The sequence below is a fragment of the Phasianus colchicus genome, chromosome 1, assembly GCF_987193195.1.
Source record: "Phasianus colchicus chromosome 1, bPhaCol1.hap1.1, whole genome shotgun sequence".
Lineage (NCBI taxonomy): Eukaryota > Metazoa > Chordata > Aves > Galliformes > Phasianidae > Phasianus > Phasianus colchicus.
Window position 1 is genome coordinate 80835475 of NC_143436.1, and position 19499 is coordinate 80854973.

The 19499-nt window shown below is 39.9% G+C and overlaps 1 protein-coding gene across 3 annotated transcripts in view; it reads left to right on the forward strand.

Moving 5' to 3' along the window:
* Positions 1–1175: 1175 nt before the first annotated feature.
* WARS2 (tryptophanyl tRNA synthetase 2, mitochondrial) overlaps positions 1176–19499 on the forward strand; it is a 43887-nt gene continuing 25563 nt past the window's right edge. Inside the window, exons 1-2 of one of the 3 annotated variants that reach the window (XM_090149875.1) lie at positions 1196–1317; positions 16818–17031. In XM_090149875.1, the coding sequence (XP_090006001.1) occupies positions 17029–17031 (3 nt within the window). In that variant the 5' untranslated portion in view covers positions 1196–1317; positions 16818–17028. Of the gene's footprint in view, positions 1318–1337; positions 1576–16817; positions 17032–19499 lie in introns of those variants that run through there. The other 2 variants (XM_031613001.2, XM_090149882.1) reach the window with 2 other exon arrangements.

The window sequence follows — 19499 nt, forward strand, 5'->3', positions numbered from 1 at the left end:
ATATTTTATTACCTACAGCCCTACTACGGGGTCCCTCCAAAAAATGTAGACTCTGTGTTCTGCTGATAGCACTATCATGCATTTTACTAATCACTCAGGCATATCCCTAAGTCATCTTTTGAATCTTTTGATGGCAATTTTCTTCGAGGTTTTTCCTCAATTTTTCAGTATTTTTTCCTAACCAAGGACACCCAAACTGAACTTTTTATCTACTGTTCAATACTCCAGTAGTGAGACAAATAACTTAATTCATCATTTCAGAAACAGGATTGCAGTAGATATAATTATTTGTCCAACACAAATTCTAGGTCTTTCAGCAAAGACTTCCAAGTAGTATTTCAGGCTTGGTTGAAGAGGAAAAAAAAAACAACTACCTGAATTCATGTTTTTACTCCAGTTTTTTTCCAGTTTTTATTCAGTTTTTTTAAAACATATTTTTGTTTTAACATACTCTGATTATCAGAATAAACTGAGTGATGGCCAAGTTTCTGCTGTTATTTACAAGTACTTGTGTCAAGGGCAGATTTCAAATATGAATTATTCAGTGTATTCTAGATCACCACTGACACTACTGAGTAGGGTAGAGCAAGGGCTGTGGTAGAAGTTCACCACAGACGTCCACTTAAGTGTCTCCCAATTCAAATTTGACCAGTATCTTTGGAAAGCTGTCAGCTAATCAACGCTTAGTATGTTAAATGTGTGCTTTTCTGGTAAGTTTAATTAGAATGCTCTGTGGTACTAATTCAAAGATACTGAAAAAGCCTGAGAAGTATTGCCTTTGTACAGCTACACATATTAACTCAAATTCATATCTATGATCTGTACTTTCATTCTTCAGTCTGTTACCACTGAAACCCACAGAGCTTTATTCTTCATCACTCTGCCTGAAACCAACGTCTGGTGCCTTGGTTGATAACAACATTAGAACATTTCTATTTAGGCGGTGCTGCAAAGCTTTCTCCTTGGTAATCACACTCTTGCAAAAGCAGATTTTTGACGTTTTACGTTCTAGTACCGTATCGGGAAATAAACCTAAGTTACGACCCAACGCGAGGTAAAGATACCGCTTTAAAACGTAAAAAGCCTATTAACCGCCCGCAGCGCTCCTGCACCGCTCCTGCACCGCCCCTCCCGCCGCCCTGCCCACAAACCGCTTCTCCAGGCCTGCGCATGCGTACTCCGCACAGGCACCACACTAGGACACATGCGCCGACATTTCCGCGCTTCAGGCCCGATTCACCCCCGCCCCTTCCCGCCTTCGCCATGGCGACACCGGGCGGCGTGATCCGGGCCCTGCACCGCGGGACCCTCGCACAGGTAACAGCCTGCCGCCCTGTCCGCAGCCCGCGCCGCGCGGAGCATTCCCGGCCTCTCAGGCTGTGCGTGAGCACGCAGCGCGGACCATCCGCCGCCAGCCCAGCTTGCGGCCGGCCCTCCCTACTAGCGGCTGTGCGCATGCGCGGGGGCTGATGGGCGGTGCGGCGTCTTCCGGCAGCCCGCCTCCAGCCGGCTGCTGCGGAGCGTTTGGGTCTCTACGGGGCCAGGAGCCCAAGGGCGCGGGATTTAGGTTTAGATGTAAGAAAAAAGCTTTTTACAATAGGTGCGGTGAGGCACTGGGACGGGTTGCCCAGAGAGCTGATGGATGTCCCGTCGTTGGAGTCACTCAGGGTTGGGCTGTAGTCTGAGCAACGTGACGTAGCTGTGGGCGTCCCCGTTCATTGCAGGGGACTTAGGCTAGGTGATCCTTAAAGGCCCCTTCCAATTCACGTGGTTCTATGACTGTGCTTAAGTTGCTTCACGTATTTTGAGCGTAACCATAAGGAATTTTCTTCTTCCTCCTGTATTAACTTGGTATATAAGAGTTACTGATTTATCTGGGAAAGGAGCAGTCAATTACATTGATTTGCATTTGGAGAGATTCCCTAAGCAGTATTCCAGATATACAGGAACGCACCCGATGAGCATGTAATTTGGAGGCATCCTCCTTCACGAAGTTTGCTTTCTACGAGCTATTTGCTTCAGCAGCCTGATTCTTTATGCATCTTGACATCTGACATGAAAACGAGTGGAAGAATTAATGTATTAAAATAATCTCGTGGGTAATACTAATGTTGCCTCATCTCAGGGAATATTTGTTTTCTCTATCTGGACACTTGCCTTTTTCATGAAAATCACTATCCAAATCCTGACTGATATTCTGTGTTTCTGAAATGAAACACTTCATCTAGAATAGATGTCAGGGCAGATGCATTTCAGGTTGCTTGTGAGGAGAAGTAGGAAAAGTGGAAGATGAAATACGACTTTCATTTTCTCATTGTTGATGTCTCTGTGACCTTGTAGAAACTCTGTATATCACTCTCAATCATAAAATTGTAATTCTGAAAACTTCAAGTGAAAAACACAGTAATACACAAAAAGGTTGTGTATATGTTGGTAGGTCTGAGTAAGTTACAAGTTGCAGGGCTTATGAATGATTTCAGAACTAGGAATTTTAAGGTTATACTTACAAAATGAGAGTGCATTTCAGTTGCTTATCAACACAGTTAAAGGCGTGCAAATGCCCTTGACTTCCCTATTTTATATAAGAGTATTTTATTTTATTTTTACTCCTATTTTGTAAAGGAGTAGTCTGAGGAGGCAGAATGGGATGGAAAGGAGAACCTGATATCCCATAGAAAACTTTCATAAGTAGTATTTCACTTAGTAACTGAAGACTTCCTGTGGTTTACTGGAGGTTAGTATGAGTGAGAAATAAGGTTTTCACATATATTTTAGATTTTTGTTGTTTCAAAAGTAGTTTATGTGCAAGACTACTCTGAAGTCTTGACATGGGATGCTCAATAAGCTTGTTGGCTGTTTCCATTCCTTTAGGTGTTTTGATTTTACATAAATCTTCCTAGGTTTGTAACACTGAAAGTTTTGAATAGGGTGTCCCTGTAATTTGCCAAAGCAAGCAAATGCAGATCTTGCAAAGATGCTTCAAATGATTCTTCATTTTTAGAACAGGAAACTCCAAAGTTGCATGAAAAGTAGTAAAAAGGCTTATATATCTTTCCAACTACTGGTGGTAGCTCTTTAGGATTCACTCAGTATCCTAGCAGATAACCTCTCCTGCTGTCATTCCTCTAGCAAAGGCTTCTACATAGTAGACAGATGTGCTCAGACCAGACTTGGCTTTGTGATAGCTAACCTCTCTGACTTGAATTTCTTCTAGTGCTCTAAGTAGCTCATCAGGATTTTTACCACCTGTTTACAGTTATCTAATTTACACGTGGTTTGTGTGTGAGAATGTACTTCCTTCGTATTATCATTTAAATCTTTTAATTTAAAAGCCAAGAAGCTCAAAGTTAGTATTGTATTACTATTTGTTCCCGGACACTCCCTCAAACAGCAGCGGAACTTTAAGTTGTTATTCTGCTTTCAAATTTGCAAGTCCAATATGCCCTGGGCTTTTGTCATTTTCTTCTCACTATAAGTGCCCTCTTATGGCTATCTGGAATGAATTGCACTCCATTATGAAGAAAGAAAAACTGTCTTCCTAATTTATGCTCTTCCTATTGCCAGACTTTGGTGCAGTTCAACTATTGACAGCTTGGAATGCATCATATATTTGCTGTGTGCTAATGAAGAATATTTAAATTTGATGCTGGAAATGCATTTGTCGTCAAGTTTCAGCAGTATGTACTTATTGTCGCCCTTAAAAATTTGATGTTTTAAACATTTGGCAGTCCTGTCATGGTTATTAGAACAATTTCTCTGATTTCTGCTGTGTTTCACTGGAGTGTGCAGTCCATCAGGCTAGATTTATCTGGCTGTAGAAAAAGTTCTCTACCTAGTGTTCTATTTATTTCTACTACAGAACTAGAATAAGCAACTAGTATATGTACCTAAGAAGAAAATACCATTTGTTGGAAAGATTCATTATATTTTGAGTATCTTGAATTCTAAGACCTTTTCAAATTCCTTGATTTATTCTTCATCAATAGGAAGTCATTTCATCAAGTTTGTTTCTTTGATGAGGCACTCCTGAAAATAGTAACTAATAGGTACAGTCAGTCAGTCAGGTGCTGGTGTATGACCAGATAACACATGAATTAGCAGAGATTTAGTTTGCTGTCAGCAAAGCTCTAGTTGTTGCTATCAATGTAAGTGTATATTGCCAAATTGCATCAAATCAAAAGAAATGGCCATTGATCAAATCTAAAAAGATCTTTAGACCTTCATTCCTAACCATAATGGCTACTGATGAAAAAATCTAAGTATATGAATGAGGTAAACATATGAACTGTATGCATATTTAGGTTAAATGGGAAGAAAATCTCGCTTGTCAGCATCACTACCAATGCCTGTAGCTAAGTGCCACGCATTTTTGTACAGGTGTGAACTTAAGCTATTGAACAGCTAGCTATCTCTTCCCTGTACCCCACAATGGCCTTCTAATTTAGTCAGTGATAAGTCCAGTAAGCATAGTACGTGACCCCTTCATATACTGGGGCCATTTGACATTTTGATCCACATTAATCTTGCTACAGAGTGTGTTTGAAACATCCAGTTTACTGCTGATGTTAACAAAGTTGAAGAGTTATATGGTCTTGCTTCTGCTTATAGGTTCTCATGCATCACTAGCTTCCATTCCAGGCTCGCAGCTGGAATCACAGAATGGTTTGGATTGGAAAGGACCTTAAGAGCCCATCCAGTTCCACTTCCCTGCTACTCATTAGATTGGGTTGCTCAAGGCCCTCATCCAACCTGACCTTGAATGGCTTGGGAGTGGGACAGCACAAGATTCTCTAGGCAGCCTATTCCAGTGCCTCTCCACCTTCTAGTGAAACCTACTTTTAGATGTTATTTGCCTTCCTGGAGGTGTCTGGAGCTTTTGGCACCATTTTTCTTTTCTAGTAGCAAGGCAGTCATTACTGCTAATGTTACTGTAAGAATACTGCAATACCTCTATGACCTTTCACATTGAGAGCATCATTTAAAGGAAATAGAAACATTTCATTTTGCTGTTTTTTCTCCTACCCTGGTCTTCCTTCTTTTATAGGTAAGCTTTCCCTGGCCCTCACACGTGACCTCTTACTATGGCAATATCATTACTTCTGAGTTGTATGCCTAATGTGGCTTGAGGCTAAAGTTAGACTGTCAGTCTGGAATGCTTTGTTGTTAACAAATCCATGTTTGCTATTGTTTTTTGACTGTTTTTGAGCCTGTTTTTGAGCCTGCACGTTGTTCTTTTTTTCTCTGTATTTATATTCTGGAGAATTACAAATTGATGTTAAGTAGAATACCTCCCAGGCTGCTTTTCTTCTCTTGTTATCTTGGAGACAGAAATGTTTGTCCTTTTTTGGTCTACTGATACTTTACTAGCCATTTGTGAACTTCAGCAGTTCTGACCATTATTCTTAGTAATTTAAGAAGAGAACTTCAGACTAGTTGCTGCGATGAAATATGATTCATTTTTTGATGAAGTATTGTTCCTTCTTTATTCAGGCTGCTTGATCACACCATTATTACTATACTTGTTGTGTTGATGATCGGTCACGTTTCAGATTTTTTTAATGAAGATGATGGTGAAAAAGGCATTGAAGATTTAAAAAAAAAACCTGGAGGATTGTTTTGGAGACAACCACTGAAATGCCTTTTTTCAGATTGCAAATTTAATCTTTAACATTTTTATCCATAGTACCGTATGGGTTATGGAGAAAGGCAGTAACTGAAATTACCACATGCTCCATAAGGACCTAAAAGGTTGAATTTAAAACTGTATTGGGATAGAGCATAATTTTTAGTATCATTCAGATTCTTTCTGAGTTAAACGTAAACTGTTTAAAGGCATTCCCATCTTGAATTTGTTGCTGTCACTCATCCATTGAGGAAAGTAGTCCCCAGATGCATGTAACAAGCTGTACTTGTACACAGGTTGCTGCAGCAGATCAGCTTCAGAACAGCCTTTGAAGAAGTCGTACTCAGGTTGATGGATGAGTGGAGGGTTGAAGTGCCCACTTTGGATTTGTGGTTGTGACAGTCCCTGGCGTAGCATCTGTTTCTTTTGGAAGCCTGGAGGCAGTAAAGTGCTTTTGACTCAGAAAAAGAGTAGTAAACACCCACACTGTATCCTGGAGTCCAGTATGAGGTTGTTCAATATGTTCTGATCTATGTGATTTTTTGAAAGATCTAAGAGACCTGAGAAATGCCTTCCAAATAGGAGTAGCTTCTATGTGGATAGATGCACAGAAATTGCTACTTTTTTTTTTTCAGTCTTATTTCCCATCTTCCTGAGTTGTGATCTGTTGACTATTGCTGATGGGCATAGATATTTGAAGTTCATTTCCTCCTGAAACCTGGATTTAGCAACATGTTTAATCCAGGGGCTGAAACCTTTAGCATCTCCTATCATGTTTGGAAAGGAAGTCTTTCCTAATCATTTGTTTTAATTTTAATCACTAGGTAAGTTGTAATGAGTCTTCTAGGAAAACCGACTTACCTTTCAGATAGTATTGGAGGTGTTCTGTACGCTAGAGCGAAACATTGAGGTTGCATGCTGTTTTCAGAGGTGAAAGGAAGTTAATATTCAGTGAGCATTTATTGAGTCTTCACTAGATTTGAGAGAACTCAGATTTCCACACAAAGCTATTAGGAATTCCTATTGTAGAGAGACTTTTCCTAATTTGCCCTGCTTAATGCTTTGTCTGTAGTAGATTTTGGCTACTGTTACAGCTGCACAGGAGAGAGCCCCCCCAATGTAGACAAAAATGAAGGATCTTTGAGGAGTGAACCAGCCCTATTCATTTCCAGAATAGAATTCTAGCAACAAAGTCTGGCAAATGTAGAATGTTTTAGCAGGAAACAGCCCTTTATTCTTGCGTCTTGGCAGAGCTTGGGTTGAGTCCCACCATTCTTTCCCCCTCTGGCTCTTGCTTTGAGTCTCTTGTTTTTTTTTTTTCTCTTGAGAGACTTCTGTTTTTATTAGCTTGTTTTTGCAGAGTGACTTTAATGAAAGATGCTGCACTGGTAGTCCTGGATGTTGAAGTTGTGCATAAATTTTTCTGGTGTATATTGGACAAATGTTTTGTGAATTATACAGTCTGTGGTGGATCACTTCTGTCTCTAGATCGCAAACAGGGGATCTTATTTTATTGCTATTTCTTTGATGTATTGGATTTTCATTTACTAATAGGGCAAGTGCTGTTCTAGACCTTCAACAATTACTTTTTCCATGACACAAGTTGCAGTTTATCTTAGTACTCTAGGGTTAGATGAACAAACATTTTGTGAACTCAAATTACGGCAGAATCAGAAGCTGAAGAAAACTCCAAAACATGAAGTCAGTTAAATCACTTTAGATCATTGGGGTTTTTGTTTGTTTGTTTGTTTGTTTGTTTGTTTTTTAGTTCTGCTGAGGTTGTAAGCAGTGAATTGAAATTGTTTTCTTTCTCATTATTTGAGCCGTTGACTGTCAGTAATTTTAACAATGCCATTCCTGGAGTCCCTAGCTCAGACAAACTGTGTAGCAGATTTTATCATTTTATGTTATATCAAGCAAATATATGAATCCACTGGACACGCTTCAATGCAGTTTTGCCTCTGAAATTATCCACCTTGAGCATATGATGCAGTTCTACCTGCGATGGGAAGGAGGGATGTGAGCCATATATATGGTCCTACTAGAAATAAAATGTCTCTTTTTAACTTCTAACTTCAAGGGTTTTTTGAATTGTGGAAGCAAGCCCTAGCAAAGCCTGGAGCTGTTCACAAGCAGTGCAGAGTTTCTGCATGATGTCTGAATAAAGAGTTAGTGTTAGATGCAAGGACTCCTGAGAGAGGTTTCCTCATATTTTGTAGATTGCAGAAGGGTTATGTTGGATGAACTACGAGTATGATGATGATTTCTTTGTAACCAAGCAGAAGAAAACTCAGTTATTCTCCCTTTGTATTTAGATGGCACTTTCATAATTGAACAAGTTAGAAATGTTTAATTACCTTCTTTACAGATAAGGAGTTTGGAGCCATGCAGTACAAGTTAGAAGGTGACTTCAGTGCTTCTCACTGAGCTTTCAAAAAGGAGTAATCCCACCTAGCTGTGTGTCAATTATTTAGTTCCTGTACAAAAAGTTCCCAAGGCTAGGTAGTGATAAGTTTCCATTTCTGAGACTCAGAGCTCCTGTATAACTCTTCTAATTCCCAAAAGTATTCAGAAGATTCAGAAACAAGAGTGAGATGAGGTTGTATCTGTACTCCCACTCTGTCAGTTGGAGTATTAATATCTGATTCTGAACCCAATCAGTGCAATGTTCTCACTATTGCTTCTGGTCACATACTGCTTGTGACAATCAAACATTGTTGTACCTTGGTTTTCGCAGTGTTATTCTCACAGTCCAGTTGCTTGACTGTTGATCTCACTTGGAAGGTTGTTGGCCAGCCTTCAGAAAATTTGAGTTTCTAGTATCTTCACAACTTCTCCTTTTGCTGGGTGTGTAGTTTCACATTTGCCATGTAGCTGTGCCTTGGAAGCAATACTTCAACGTTTTCATGTTAGTAAGACTCAGACTTCCAAGTGATTCACACAAGTATTTCTGATGCTTTTTTCATGCTTGTAGATACTCTGACCTTTGGCAGCAAGATTGCTAAAATGGCCTGGTTTGAGCTTATACAACAGCAGATACAGTTCTTTCAGGGATTCTTCCTTAATCCTAGAAGGTCTCATGGGCATTCTCTTTTCTGCTTACCAGCATTGCTTGTTACATTAACATCAGCAAAGAATTACAGGGAGTTACAAACTTCTGATGACAGAACCACATTATTCTATCCTTCCTAAATATAATCTTTTTATAGCCACATCAAAGTTCCTTTCAAAGGTGGTCTTTGACTTCTGCTTGAATTGGGTTATCCATTTACAAATATTTTTCTTGAAATCACATACTTGCCAAGATGTGGAAAGACTTTAGTTAATAGGCATCCATAGGGTGCTTTCCTTTTGCATGGAAGAACAAAACAGTTTCAGACATTTCAAAGCCTCTTTGTTGCTTATGCAAGGGGAATGAAGGGTCCAGCCCTCTGAATTCCTAACCGAATCTCATTTTGCATCTCTGCTGGCAACAAATTAGCCCATGTAATTGCTACCACCGAGAATGCGTATGCTTTCTGCTCTCTACACATTTATACTGTTGTTTTCTTTGTTCTGTTTTAAGAATATGTCTACATTTGACATCTTTGTGGAGTTAAAGCAATGTCAGCACTTTGTGTATTCATCAAGCAGTAAGCCAGGTCAGAGCAACCAAAGGTAGCATCTCTCTTCAGAGCATCTTTTTTATGGCCATGAAACATTGGTTGTAAGTCTGTAGGAGAATACATACAAGAACTCAAAGAAGAATGGATAGCTTCAGTACAAACAGTCTACTTCACTAACAGTGATGTATGAAGAATAAATTTGAATTGGAGAGTTGGCAATTTGTCTGGTTTCCTATGGGCCAGCTTGAGTAATACAGTTTAAGTCAACGAGGGAGATAACATCTTTAAAACAAGGGAGTGTCACACAGAGCTAGGGATATTCTCATTTGATGTTTCTGGGCTCATGGTGCATCACAAGCTGGATTGTGACTATAGTATGCTGCAGCATGTGCTGCAGCTATTCTCATCTCAAAGGCCGTGTTATGCAAACTTCTATGTGCTATTGTACTGCTACAAGTCTTTATTTGTATTGCTTTTGTTTCACATTCTTTAAATGGTTCATGACCAAGGGCAGACTGTTTTTTAAACAGCATTTGATTGTACTAGTGACAAAAAATGCTACTGCACGTTGGATATCAGTCCTTCAAGAACTTCTTGTAAGCAAAGAATATGCTCTATATACTGAAATTTTCAGCAGTTCTAAATTCAATAGATGCTTGCCTGCTTGTTCAAGCATAGGCAGTAGCAATCCAGATACTGCGTGCATCCTATTTTCAATCCAAGCTTAAATTCCTTAGGAAGAGAATACAGCTTCAACTGAGCACTTAATCTCCAGGATCAGCATTAGTGTCTTAGCTGAAGTATCCAGATGAGCTTCTATGTTCCTGGACACAGGAATGTGCTTTGGCTGCATGCTCTTTGAGGGCTAAACCTGAGAATGAACGAACCTCCCTGGTTTTGATCTCTTCGTCCATTCTTCATTTCTTGTTTGTCCTTTCTGCAGCCAAACTTGATGAGCTTTGGACCAAGCTCCACTCATAAAAAATCAGTTTAAATGAAGTCTCAGAATACTACCTTTCTCACTTCAGAAAATATATTTTTTTTTAATGCTGTCAAAGTCCTTGGTAAGAGTGATCATTAAGTCTAAAGTAGTTAAATTGATAAAGTTCTCTTAAGCATAGGCAAGGAAGGCCATTTATGGCATTTTCTTCGTGCATTTGTGCACCATTATGGAATTGACTGAGACTCCCATTTTGTAAGGCTGCTCACTAGTCATCTGGTGGTTTTAAAACCTTGTTTTTCAGCCAGTGACCATAATGTGGAAGTTTTTAAGCATGTGAAATGAAGACAACTTTTTCCTGCTGTAGGTAATTGCCTAATAAAATAATGGAGATGAAATTAACAGCTCTTTGAGTTTCTAGGTCAATATTCTCAAGAAACATAGAGATTCCAAACAAAAAATATTTTTTAAAAAGTATCCCTCTAGTTGTAAGTTGACAGTCTATTTGTATTTCATAGGGCAATCTTGGTAGCATGCAGACTCCTCATTCAAGCAAAATATGTAAGAGATATAACACACTCAATTTCAGCTGGAGGTCAGAGGAGGAAGAACAGTGATCATATGTTTTTAAGCCATTTGGATACTACTGTGATCAAAAACATAAAACTTCTCAGTTTTCTCTGAGAGGGAAGCATTTAGTTATGGGGATCTTCTTTAGCTTTTTTATACTGTTTTTTATACTTAAATTTGCACTGTTTGATTTATTAAAAGCAGATCAATGTTTCATATATCTAATAGCCTATATTTGTAAATACAATATGACCTTACATTTTGATCTTGATGCCTGCCTCTTGTGGAAAATCAAGTGCTAGTTCTTCACTGGTTATCAGTTTTATTCTATTAAAGCAGTGCACATACAGCTATCTATTAGACTACAAGCAGTAAATGATAACTGGTATTTGGCAGCTTTCAACAATACACATTGTTTTTTCAAAGCATTTCAGTGTTTAGCTGCTACTTGTGACAAGGCCTTAATTCTCGAATTTTGTTAAATAAGAGTAGAAAGACTTAAAACTTGAACTACCATGATATTGCCATGATTAGCCTATCTAAGTAGAACTCCCTGCCTCATTGGTCGTCTAACTTCAACGTTCACCATCCCTATATAAAATAATAGACTCAGAAGACTGGAAGAGACCCACCTAGAAATGATCTGGGGATTCTCCTGTATCAAAATAAAAATGAGCTGCCCCTACGTCTTTATCAACATATCTCATGTAATATTGTCTTACAAAGATTTCACTACTGCAGGCAGTCAGAACTTTTGTAAACACTCTTGTGAAATGTTTTCTTATATTTAAATAGATATAGGCTTTTTTACATCTGGTCTGAATCATTCTTACTGCAACTTAAGCTCATTTTTTCTGATCCTATTAACCATGATCCCGAAAGTAATATGTTTAAGACTACGTATTTAGGGCCTGTTTAAGATCTTGTCTATCTTTGCTCTTCCTTCCATTGGAGTAAACCTCAGTTCTTATAAGCTTTCCTCCTTAGTCTTATTTTTGAGATCTCTCATTAGACTTGGTCACACTGATGTGGCCTTTTTTTATCACTCTTTTGAAATGCAGACTCAAATCTTGTCCCGCTTGTCCAGCAGCTGGGGATTAGGGACAGGTTCTGCACCAGAGGGTGGTGGGCATGGAACAGGCTGCCCAGGGCAGTTGGCACGGCCCTGAGCTGTTGGAATTCAAGGAGCATTTGGATACTGCTCTCAGACATAGGGTTTGTGTTTTGCTGGTCCTCTGTGAAGCCAGGAGTTGGACTCCATGATCCTTGTGGGTCCCTTCTAACTTGGGATGTGCTATGACTCTATATTGAATAAATGGTTTTAAGGCTGATAGGCTGCTGCCTGTCGTAAACCATTTAAGCCAGTCTGCAGCTCTGTGCCTGTCTGTTCAAACCAGACAGTGCAGGAGCAGTGCTCTCTAACTGTGCCCTTCCAGAGTCTGCCTCTACTTTAAACTGGTGCAGTGGAATGCTATCCTTCTAGTAGGAGAGTCATAGGCCACAGCTGAAAGAAAATAGACAAAGAAATAGGACTCTAATCAAGCACTGTCCTTGCCAAGGGAGACTTTGAGGGTGAGATTGGTGACAGCAGTTGGTGATGTAACCAACATACACTGAGCCAAGCGCTCATAGAACTTTGCAGTTCTGCCAATGACAGACTCCATTTCTCACCCTCAGACCTCCGTGGCCAGCTCTTCTGTTCCGTAGGCTCAGCATCCCCCAGCTGGAGTTTGCATCACCTGCTCAACTCTGTGCTGGAGGAGAGGCTCTGTGAGTGCCCTGGGCCCAGGGGTACCTGCTGTGGAGAGGCGGTAGGAGCTGTGCTGCGGGCAGTCAGTCCTTGTGTCTGCCAGTACAGCTGCTGTGAGCACGTTGAGTGGCACGTGGGGCTCATAAAGGCAAATGGGAGAATACGGCTGTGGGACGCAGCGTACCACATGAAAGGATCTCTTTGCTTAGTCATCTTTAACGAGGCAGCATGAGAGGGCAGCCTAACCCCAGCACAGTCATGCGGCAGTCTTTTGCTAGCCCTAGAGGGCAGAGTTAAATTTATGGAGTGGGGTTAGTATATGCTGTAAATGTTTCTCCATTAAATGTGTTTCTCATTTTAAGTATAAATATTAAAATCTTACTTGTGTTTAAATATAAATACGTTTGACATTCATGAAAAGGGTACCAGGCAGTGCTCTTTAAATCTTAAATTTGTTTGGTTTCTGTGCAGTGAGCTAATCCCTTTTTAGAAGATACATATCTGAAAACTTGCCCTGGCATAAATATGTTTTCTTTCTGATTTAGCGTTAGCTCTTTAATCCCTAATTTTAAGAATTAAGCATGATGAAATGGCATTTGTACCAGATGAATTTGATGTATTGCATTAAGAGATCGAGATAAATACATTTTAACGGCTTCTGCACCACGCTTGTGGAGAAGTAATTGCTTAAGAGGCAATAAACGAAGAAAAGCTTGTAGTATGTAGTGGTTGTAAGGTTCCCTTTTTAATTTTTTTTTTCTATCTCTAATAACATTAACACTTAAATAGACCCAATTAGGTTTTAAAATATATGTTTTAGCTAGTAAAATCTGACTCTTCTGGGTCTCCTGCTTTTTGCTGCCTAATAGCTGGCTGTAGACAGGTTGTTGCTACGCCAAGATTAACAGGCCAGCGTATCGCTTCAGAAACGAGAGCTTTGAAGTTGCAAAGTATTAATGAGAGAGATAAAAAATCCTAGACAGATGCAAGAGTTGCAGTAGTTGGGAACTTGTGTCAGCCAAAGAATTTCTTTTGTCTCCGAGGCTGAGGCAAGCTTTTCATTTTTCTTTCTTTTCCTCCCTTTTTGATCCCTGTTGGGAGGATCTTCATGTTTGAAATTTCCAAATACCTAATTTGTGTGTTTAACTTGAGTCTGTGTTTACTTAATACTGCTCTTTCTTCCCTCTGACTTTCACGTTTGCTTTTCCTCTGCCAACTTTGAACTTGCTGCAGCTCAGGAGAATGAGAGCTAAATGAACCGCCGCAGATAAAACTGTAACAAGAAGAGCAACGTCTGCGAATGATCCTTTGCTGTTTCCTGAGTCGTTCCAGCCTCATTAATCAGTGCTCGCACTGAGGCGGCTGTGCGGTGTGTTATGTCGCCGGCACAGCAGCTTCTCCGTCCCTTTCCCCCACCCCCTGCGTGCCAACACAGTGGGGAAAACTAGAGAGGGAAGCCATCAATCTTGCCTGTCGTTCGTGTCAGCAGTGATTCTCCTCTTGACTTCCTGTTCTTGCCGTCCTGCCCACCACCTGTGTTTAGAATTAGCTCGGATGCTGTGGGCTGTGCTTGGCTCTTCACCTGTTCTGCCCCGACGGCATGGCTATCAAAATAAAGGAGGGGGCTAAATGCTATAGCATGTGAATGGACATCATTCACAGCAGGGTGGGTTGCAGAGGGATTTCTGCTGCAGCTGTTGTTGTATTATAGCTATTGTAATGCTGCCATTGTCTTCTGTGATAGTGAAGTTTATAGGTCTGAAATCTCTTGCTTCTTTTTCAGCCCAAAGGTGAGCATGTGAGCAAAACTTTTTTTTTAATTAAACTAAATGGAAAATATTTGTTAAATACATTATATAGCTGCAGAGGTGTATCTCCCATCAGTTGGTTTCCTGGGTTAGAACTGTGAGTAGAGACTAAAGAAATCAATTACTTAGAAGCTTTGTTCTTACCTTCAGTTACCTAGGGAATAGAATTAGCAGAAGATTCTTGAGGAGTTGATTTGTATCTCTCTGTATCTGGCCAGTGGGAGGTCTTGAAAATGTCCAACTCCCCCCTCACTGAGTACCAGTAGACTGAAAAGCTGGGATGTATTGCCTCCATCATTCTAGGTTGGAATTAATGTCATAATTTTATGGTCTGTTGTATTTCCCTATACTGAATGAAAAGGGAAATGCAGTCGTATTGGCAGCCTTCTCCTATCTCCTTGAATGGATGCTAGCTTTTTCAGTTTTTAAACATAAGTAAAAGATGAAAGTAGTGTGAGCTTTCCTTATCATTGTAGCTGTGTCCTATCTGATGTCATTTCAAGCGTGTGATGGCAATATTTATGTGGAGTTATAAAGAAGCGGGTCTTAATCTCTGTGAATGCTTTTATTGATTTTATTACATAACTCCTTTGAGAAGCAGACGAACTGTGTTATGACTGATTTTACAACATATGTGAGAAGCAATTATCTGTTGACCACGCCAGATAGGTATATCTAACTTCAGTCCAGTTCTCTTTGAATTCCTCAAGCTAAACATGACAGATATAGCCAGGATACTAAGAACTGGCTTACCAAAATTTTGTTTATCTGCTTGAATCTTTTCAGTATCATTCTCAGCATTTTCAGAGGTTTGTTTTCTTCTTTTGAGTGGGTGCAGTTTGAGGCTTCCCAATCACTAGTTCCCTTGCTAAATCGCCAGATTCTGTGTCCATGCTTTTTGTCTTCTAGTATGATAACAGTTCATATTTGCCTGGGTCTTATCCTGAGCAATTAAAAAATAATAATAATAAATTCTTCCTGGTGCAGAATCTTTAAAATAATAATAATAATAAAAATTAATAAAATTAGTAACTTCCTTTAATTTTAAAAGAGATAGAGGTGGCTTCTTATACTAATAAACAAAAGAAGAATTGCCCTTTTAAGCGTTGTAGATGTGGTGCTGAGCTCATGGAAAGAACCCTTTATAGTTATGGTCAATCACAGAATGAAATGTTTGCAGCGATGAGCTCTTTTGTTGCTTTCCACTGGATTTTTAGTTTGGTAAAAACAGCTTTAGGTTTTGGTTAGTTGTATATTTTCATAACTTTTAAGCTCTTTTCAGAGTCTGTAATGTTTAATTCAAGAGAGATGTTTCCACAGATTCTTTTAAAGAGACTACAAAGTATTTAAATGTAAAATTCTAAGTTTGTAAGTTTCACGTGGACAGTTTAACTTTTTAAAAGATATTCTGTAACTGTCATATTGTCTAGATATCACATACACATATATCTGAATAACACAAATTTGGATTGTACAGATGTCTAAATTAGAGGCTATTAACCAAGTAAATTTGAGTCAGCTGAAAGTCATGGAGTGAAATAGAGAAACTTTTTGTCAATTTTCTTCTACAGCTGCAAATAGTTTAAGGAGCATATGACATCCTGCTCTGGAGGTTGCAAAATGCTTTTAAACACAATTGGAAAAGCAATGTGTGCAGCTACTAGCATCCAAAGCACTGCATGGCTGTGCTGAGAGGTTGTAATGCTGGGCTGCTTGAAGAGTTTGGAAGTGTCTCTGTGGGCTCATCAAGAGAGGCCTGTCTCTGCTTTCTGAGGTGTGCAACTCAGCCTGGAGAAGGAAAAGGGGATTTACTAGAATTGTAGAAGGGATTTTGCTGAGTTCTCTAGTTCTGGCATGTTTGTCTGATACATGCAGGGAATGAGGGTGGATTTGACGGCCAAAGTGAGGCCTTGACTCCTTACTGCGGCGTGGCTTACTGAGAAAAGCTGAGCTTTGGCCCAAGACAGGAGGACTGGAGTTTGAAACAACTGTCTTTTCCAGTATGGCCTTTTGCTTTCAAAGTAGGTGTGGGGCATTTGGGTCAGCATGCGCTGGGACAGGAACACAACCCTTAGTCCTGGTAGTTCAGGAGCATTTCCATGTTGCCAATTTTCCAATAAGAGGAACAGCAGTGTTCATTCCCTAGTGAAGAGGTAAGAGAACACGTGAACTTTAACAAGTTTTAGGCCAAACTTATTTTAGAAATGCTGCTAGGAAAATCACTGCAGTGTTTTGGAGTTGCCATGCGGAAGTCTTACGGAGAGAAAACAAGTAATACATGTTAAAACACTTGTGGATACCATGCTTTTGACAGGAGTGTGGATTTATATAAAGCATTAAATGGTGTAGGTGCACACACCATACAGAGTTAAACACAGGACCAGCAGCTCACATTGTGCTCACTACGTATGTCTACAGATATCTGAATGAGTGAGTGTCTATGGGCTGAAACTTCATGTCTTGTGACTTTCGCTCTGCCCCTTGGGAAGTCTTCACTCCTTTTGTTTTCATCCCTTTCCAGCTTCAGTGCATGCAGCTCCCATCTCCTGGCATAGCAGCTCTGCTGAACAACATTCCAGTGCTGTGATTTCATGGTACCAGGCAGCCCTCCCCTGCCATGCTGCTCTGCTGCCTGCTGCTTCTCATGGGGTGAACAAACAGTGAATGAAACTCTTTCCAAAGGAGCAATGTTCTCTGTATATTTTTAGTGCTAGAAATTCAAGATTCATTTAATGGTGGGTATTTTTGTATTTTTTAATATAGACTTCTGCTAATGCAATTTGCTGAACATCTCATGTTTTATGTTGTTGAAGAGAATCAAAGGAGTTAAAGATGAAAGACTTCTAGTCAACTGGTCCCTCAGCTGGGAGCCAGTGTGGATTTGTTCTTTGTAGTGATTTGCTAGTGCAGCCTAGCTCAGTTTTTATTATTGGATTTACTTGTTTCTGTAAGTTCCATACTTTAAGTTAAGAAATTGCTGAGCTTTGACTTGCTATAATGCTGCTACTGTTTGATTCTCACACTTGACTGATTATTTATTGCCCATACACTGAACAAACCTTTTATAAGTGGTTGTTTACCATTTGAACACAGAGGCACCATTAAAGATGCTGTGCTTGAGTTCACAGGTAGACTGTTTCCTGGGTAGACAGAAAACTTTGTTCTCTGTTTATTTTAAATTGCGTCCATTTTACATTGTGCATGGATGTTTTCTTTCCAACTTTTAGTGTGTCAGCAAATATTAACTTATAGTTTTACCCATCCTTAGTTAGCTCATCGTCACCCTCCAAATATTTTGAGTTAAGGTAGAACTTGAACGTGCAAGGCATACTGAGACACCAATGTTTTAGATTTGCTTAGTGAAAAATGATTTCAGACTGTCTGTTAAAATGTCTCTGTTGCATTTGTACCATCCATTTGAGAATATTATACTCCACGCAGGGGACAGTTTTGCCAATACAACTGATACGTTTGTAGTGACTTAATCTACAAAGTGGGCAGTGATCTGGGAAGATCCTGACCATGTTTTGGGAAGCATATGTTGCGGGCACTGAGGCAACAAGAGCTCAGAGACTGAAAGGCTTTGGGCCTGAGGAGGTTTGTGGGTAGAGCTGTCCTCCACAGTTTTAAAGTGCCAGCTGTGTTTGAGTCAAGGCACTGGCACATAAGCAGACCTGTGCGGAGTGCATCCCAGCTTTCTGGTACAACAGACACTTACCCCAAGGGGTAGAGTTGTTTGTGCTCTAGAGCAGCATGAGCTTCAGAGTCCCAAGGGAAATGAAGCAATAAGAAGGGGACATTTCACATGATACTGTCTTTGTCTATGCTACAGTCAAAAGATGTGCACGTTTCTGCACCATCTTTTAACACAGTCATCTAAATGTACTTTATTTGGTGCATGTCCACAGTAGATTTCTACAATAAAGTTTCTTCAGTATTCTAACAGTGCATCTTGGAATCATCCTTTGTAAAGTCAATGTGTTCAAAGCAGTAGTAGCCTCCTTACTCAGTGCCTCCTTACTGTCTTGATGTGCTGTGCATTTGGGCAGCAGGGCATGGGAAAGAGAGCAGGAGAATAAAATACTAGGAGAACATGGGAGGTTCAAGGCTATGTGGAGAAGAGAATGAGAGGGGCTGTGGGCAGCTGTAGCTTGTGTAGAATAGTGTGGTTAAACAGGCATATAAATGTGGAAAGCAAGCAGTACTGTAGATAGAACGGAAAGAGGGAGGGAGCATCAAGATTTGAGCTGAATGAGTGGGGACAGGAACATGAGAATAGGAAATGTGCTCTGAGAAACAGCTAGTTGTTCCGAGATCCCTGTGGGTCCAGAACACTATCTCAGTAATCATCTGTTTATATCTTGTGTTCTTTTCTGACCTCTTATTCTCTTAGTGAAGAACTGGAATATGGGAAGCAAAAGACAAATTTTATGCCTGTTTAATACCTGTTGCATTGCTTCACAACTGCTCTATATCCTTAACATCATAGGATATGTTGTTTTACCCATCCTTAGTTAGCTCATCGTCACCCTCCAAATATTTTGAGTTAAGGTAGAACTTGAATGTGCAAGGTATACTGAGACACCAATGTTTTAGATTTGCTTAGTGAAAAATGATTTCAGACTGTCTGTTAAAATGTCTCTGTTGCATTTGTACCATCTGAACACTAGTGAATCTTGAGTTTCTGGTAAGTTTCATTTCATTTATGCATGTTGGTTTCTTGCTCTAGGTGAGCATCTGGCCTCACTTGGCCAAGAAGAAGTTACCTGCAGTCCTTGGGCCAGGTCATAGCTTCTGCCAATGGTGATAAATGTGCTGCTCTGGGTTCCTAAGTAAACAAGAAGTGTAAGGATTGCATATTTTGTAGTGTGGAGAAAAGGAGTATGGTGGTCAAGGACCGCAACACAAGAGCTGGGAGTTAGAATTGCTGTTGGAGGAAATAGTGTGATTTTTTTCACTGCACTGACTACCTGACAGCTACAAGGCTGGAGGTCCTCCAAGAGTACCTAGAAACTGACTTAGAAATACACCTAGAAGTCAAGCTGTTATTTGGGATGGTGTGGGAAGGTTATTGCCTGGATTTAAATGTGTGGGCACTTATGAGAGAAATTAGCATGGCTGCCAGCCCAAACTTCCTCTTACCTGTCAGCACAAACACTAATACATTGGATAAGAAAACTGTCTTGATTTGAAAAATTGGCTT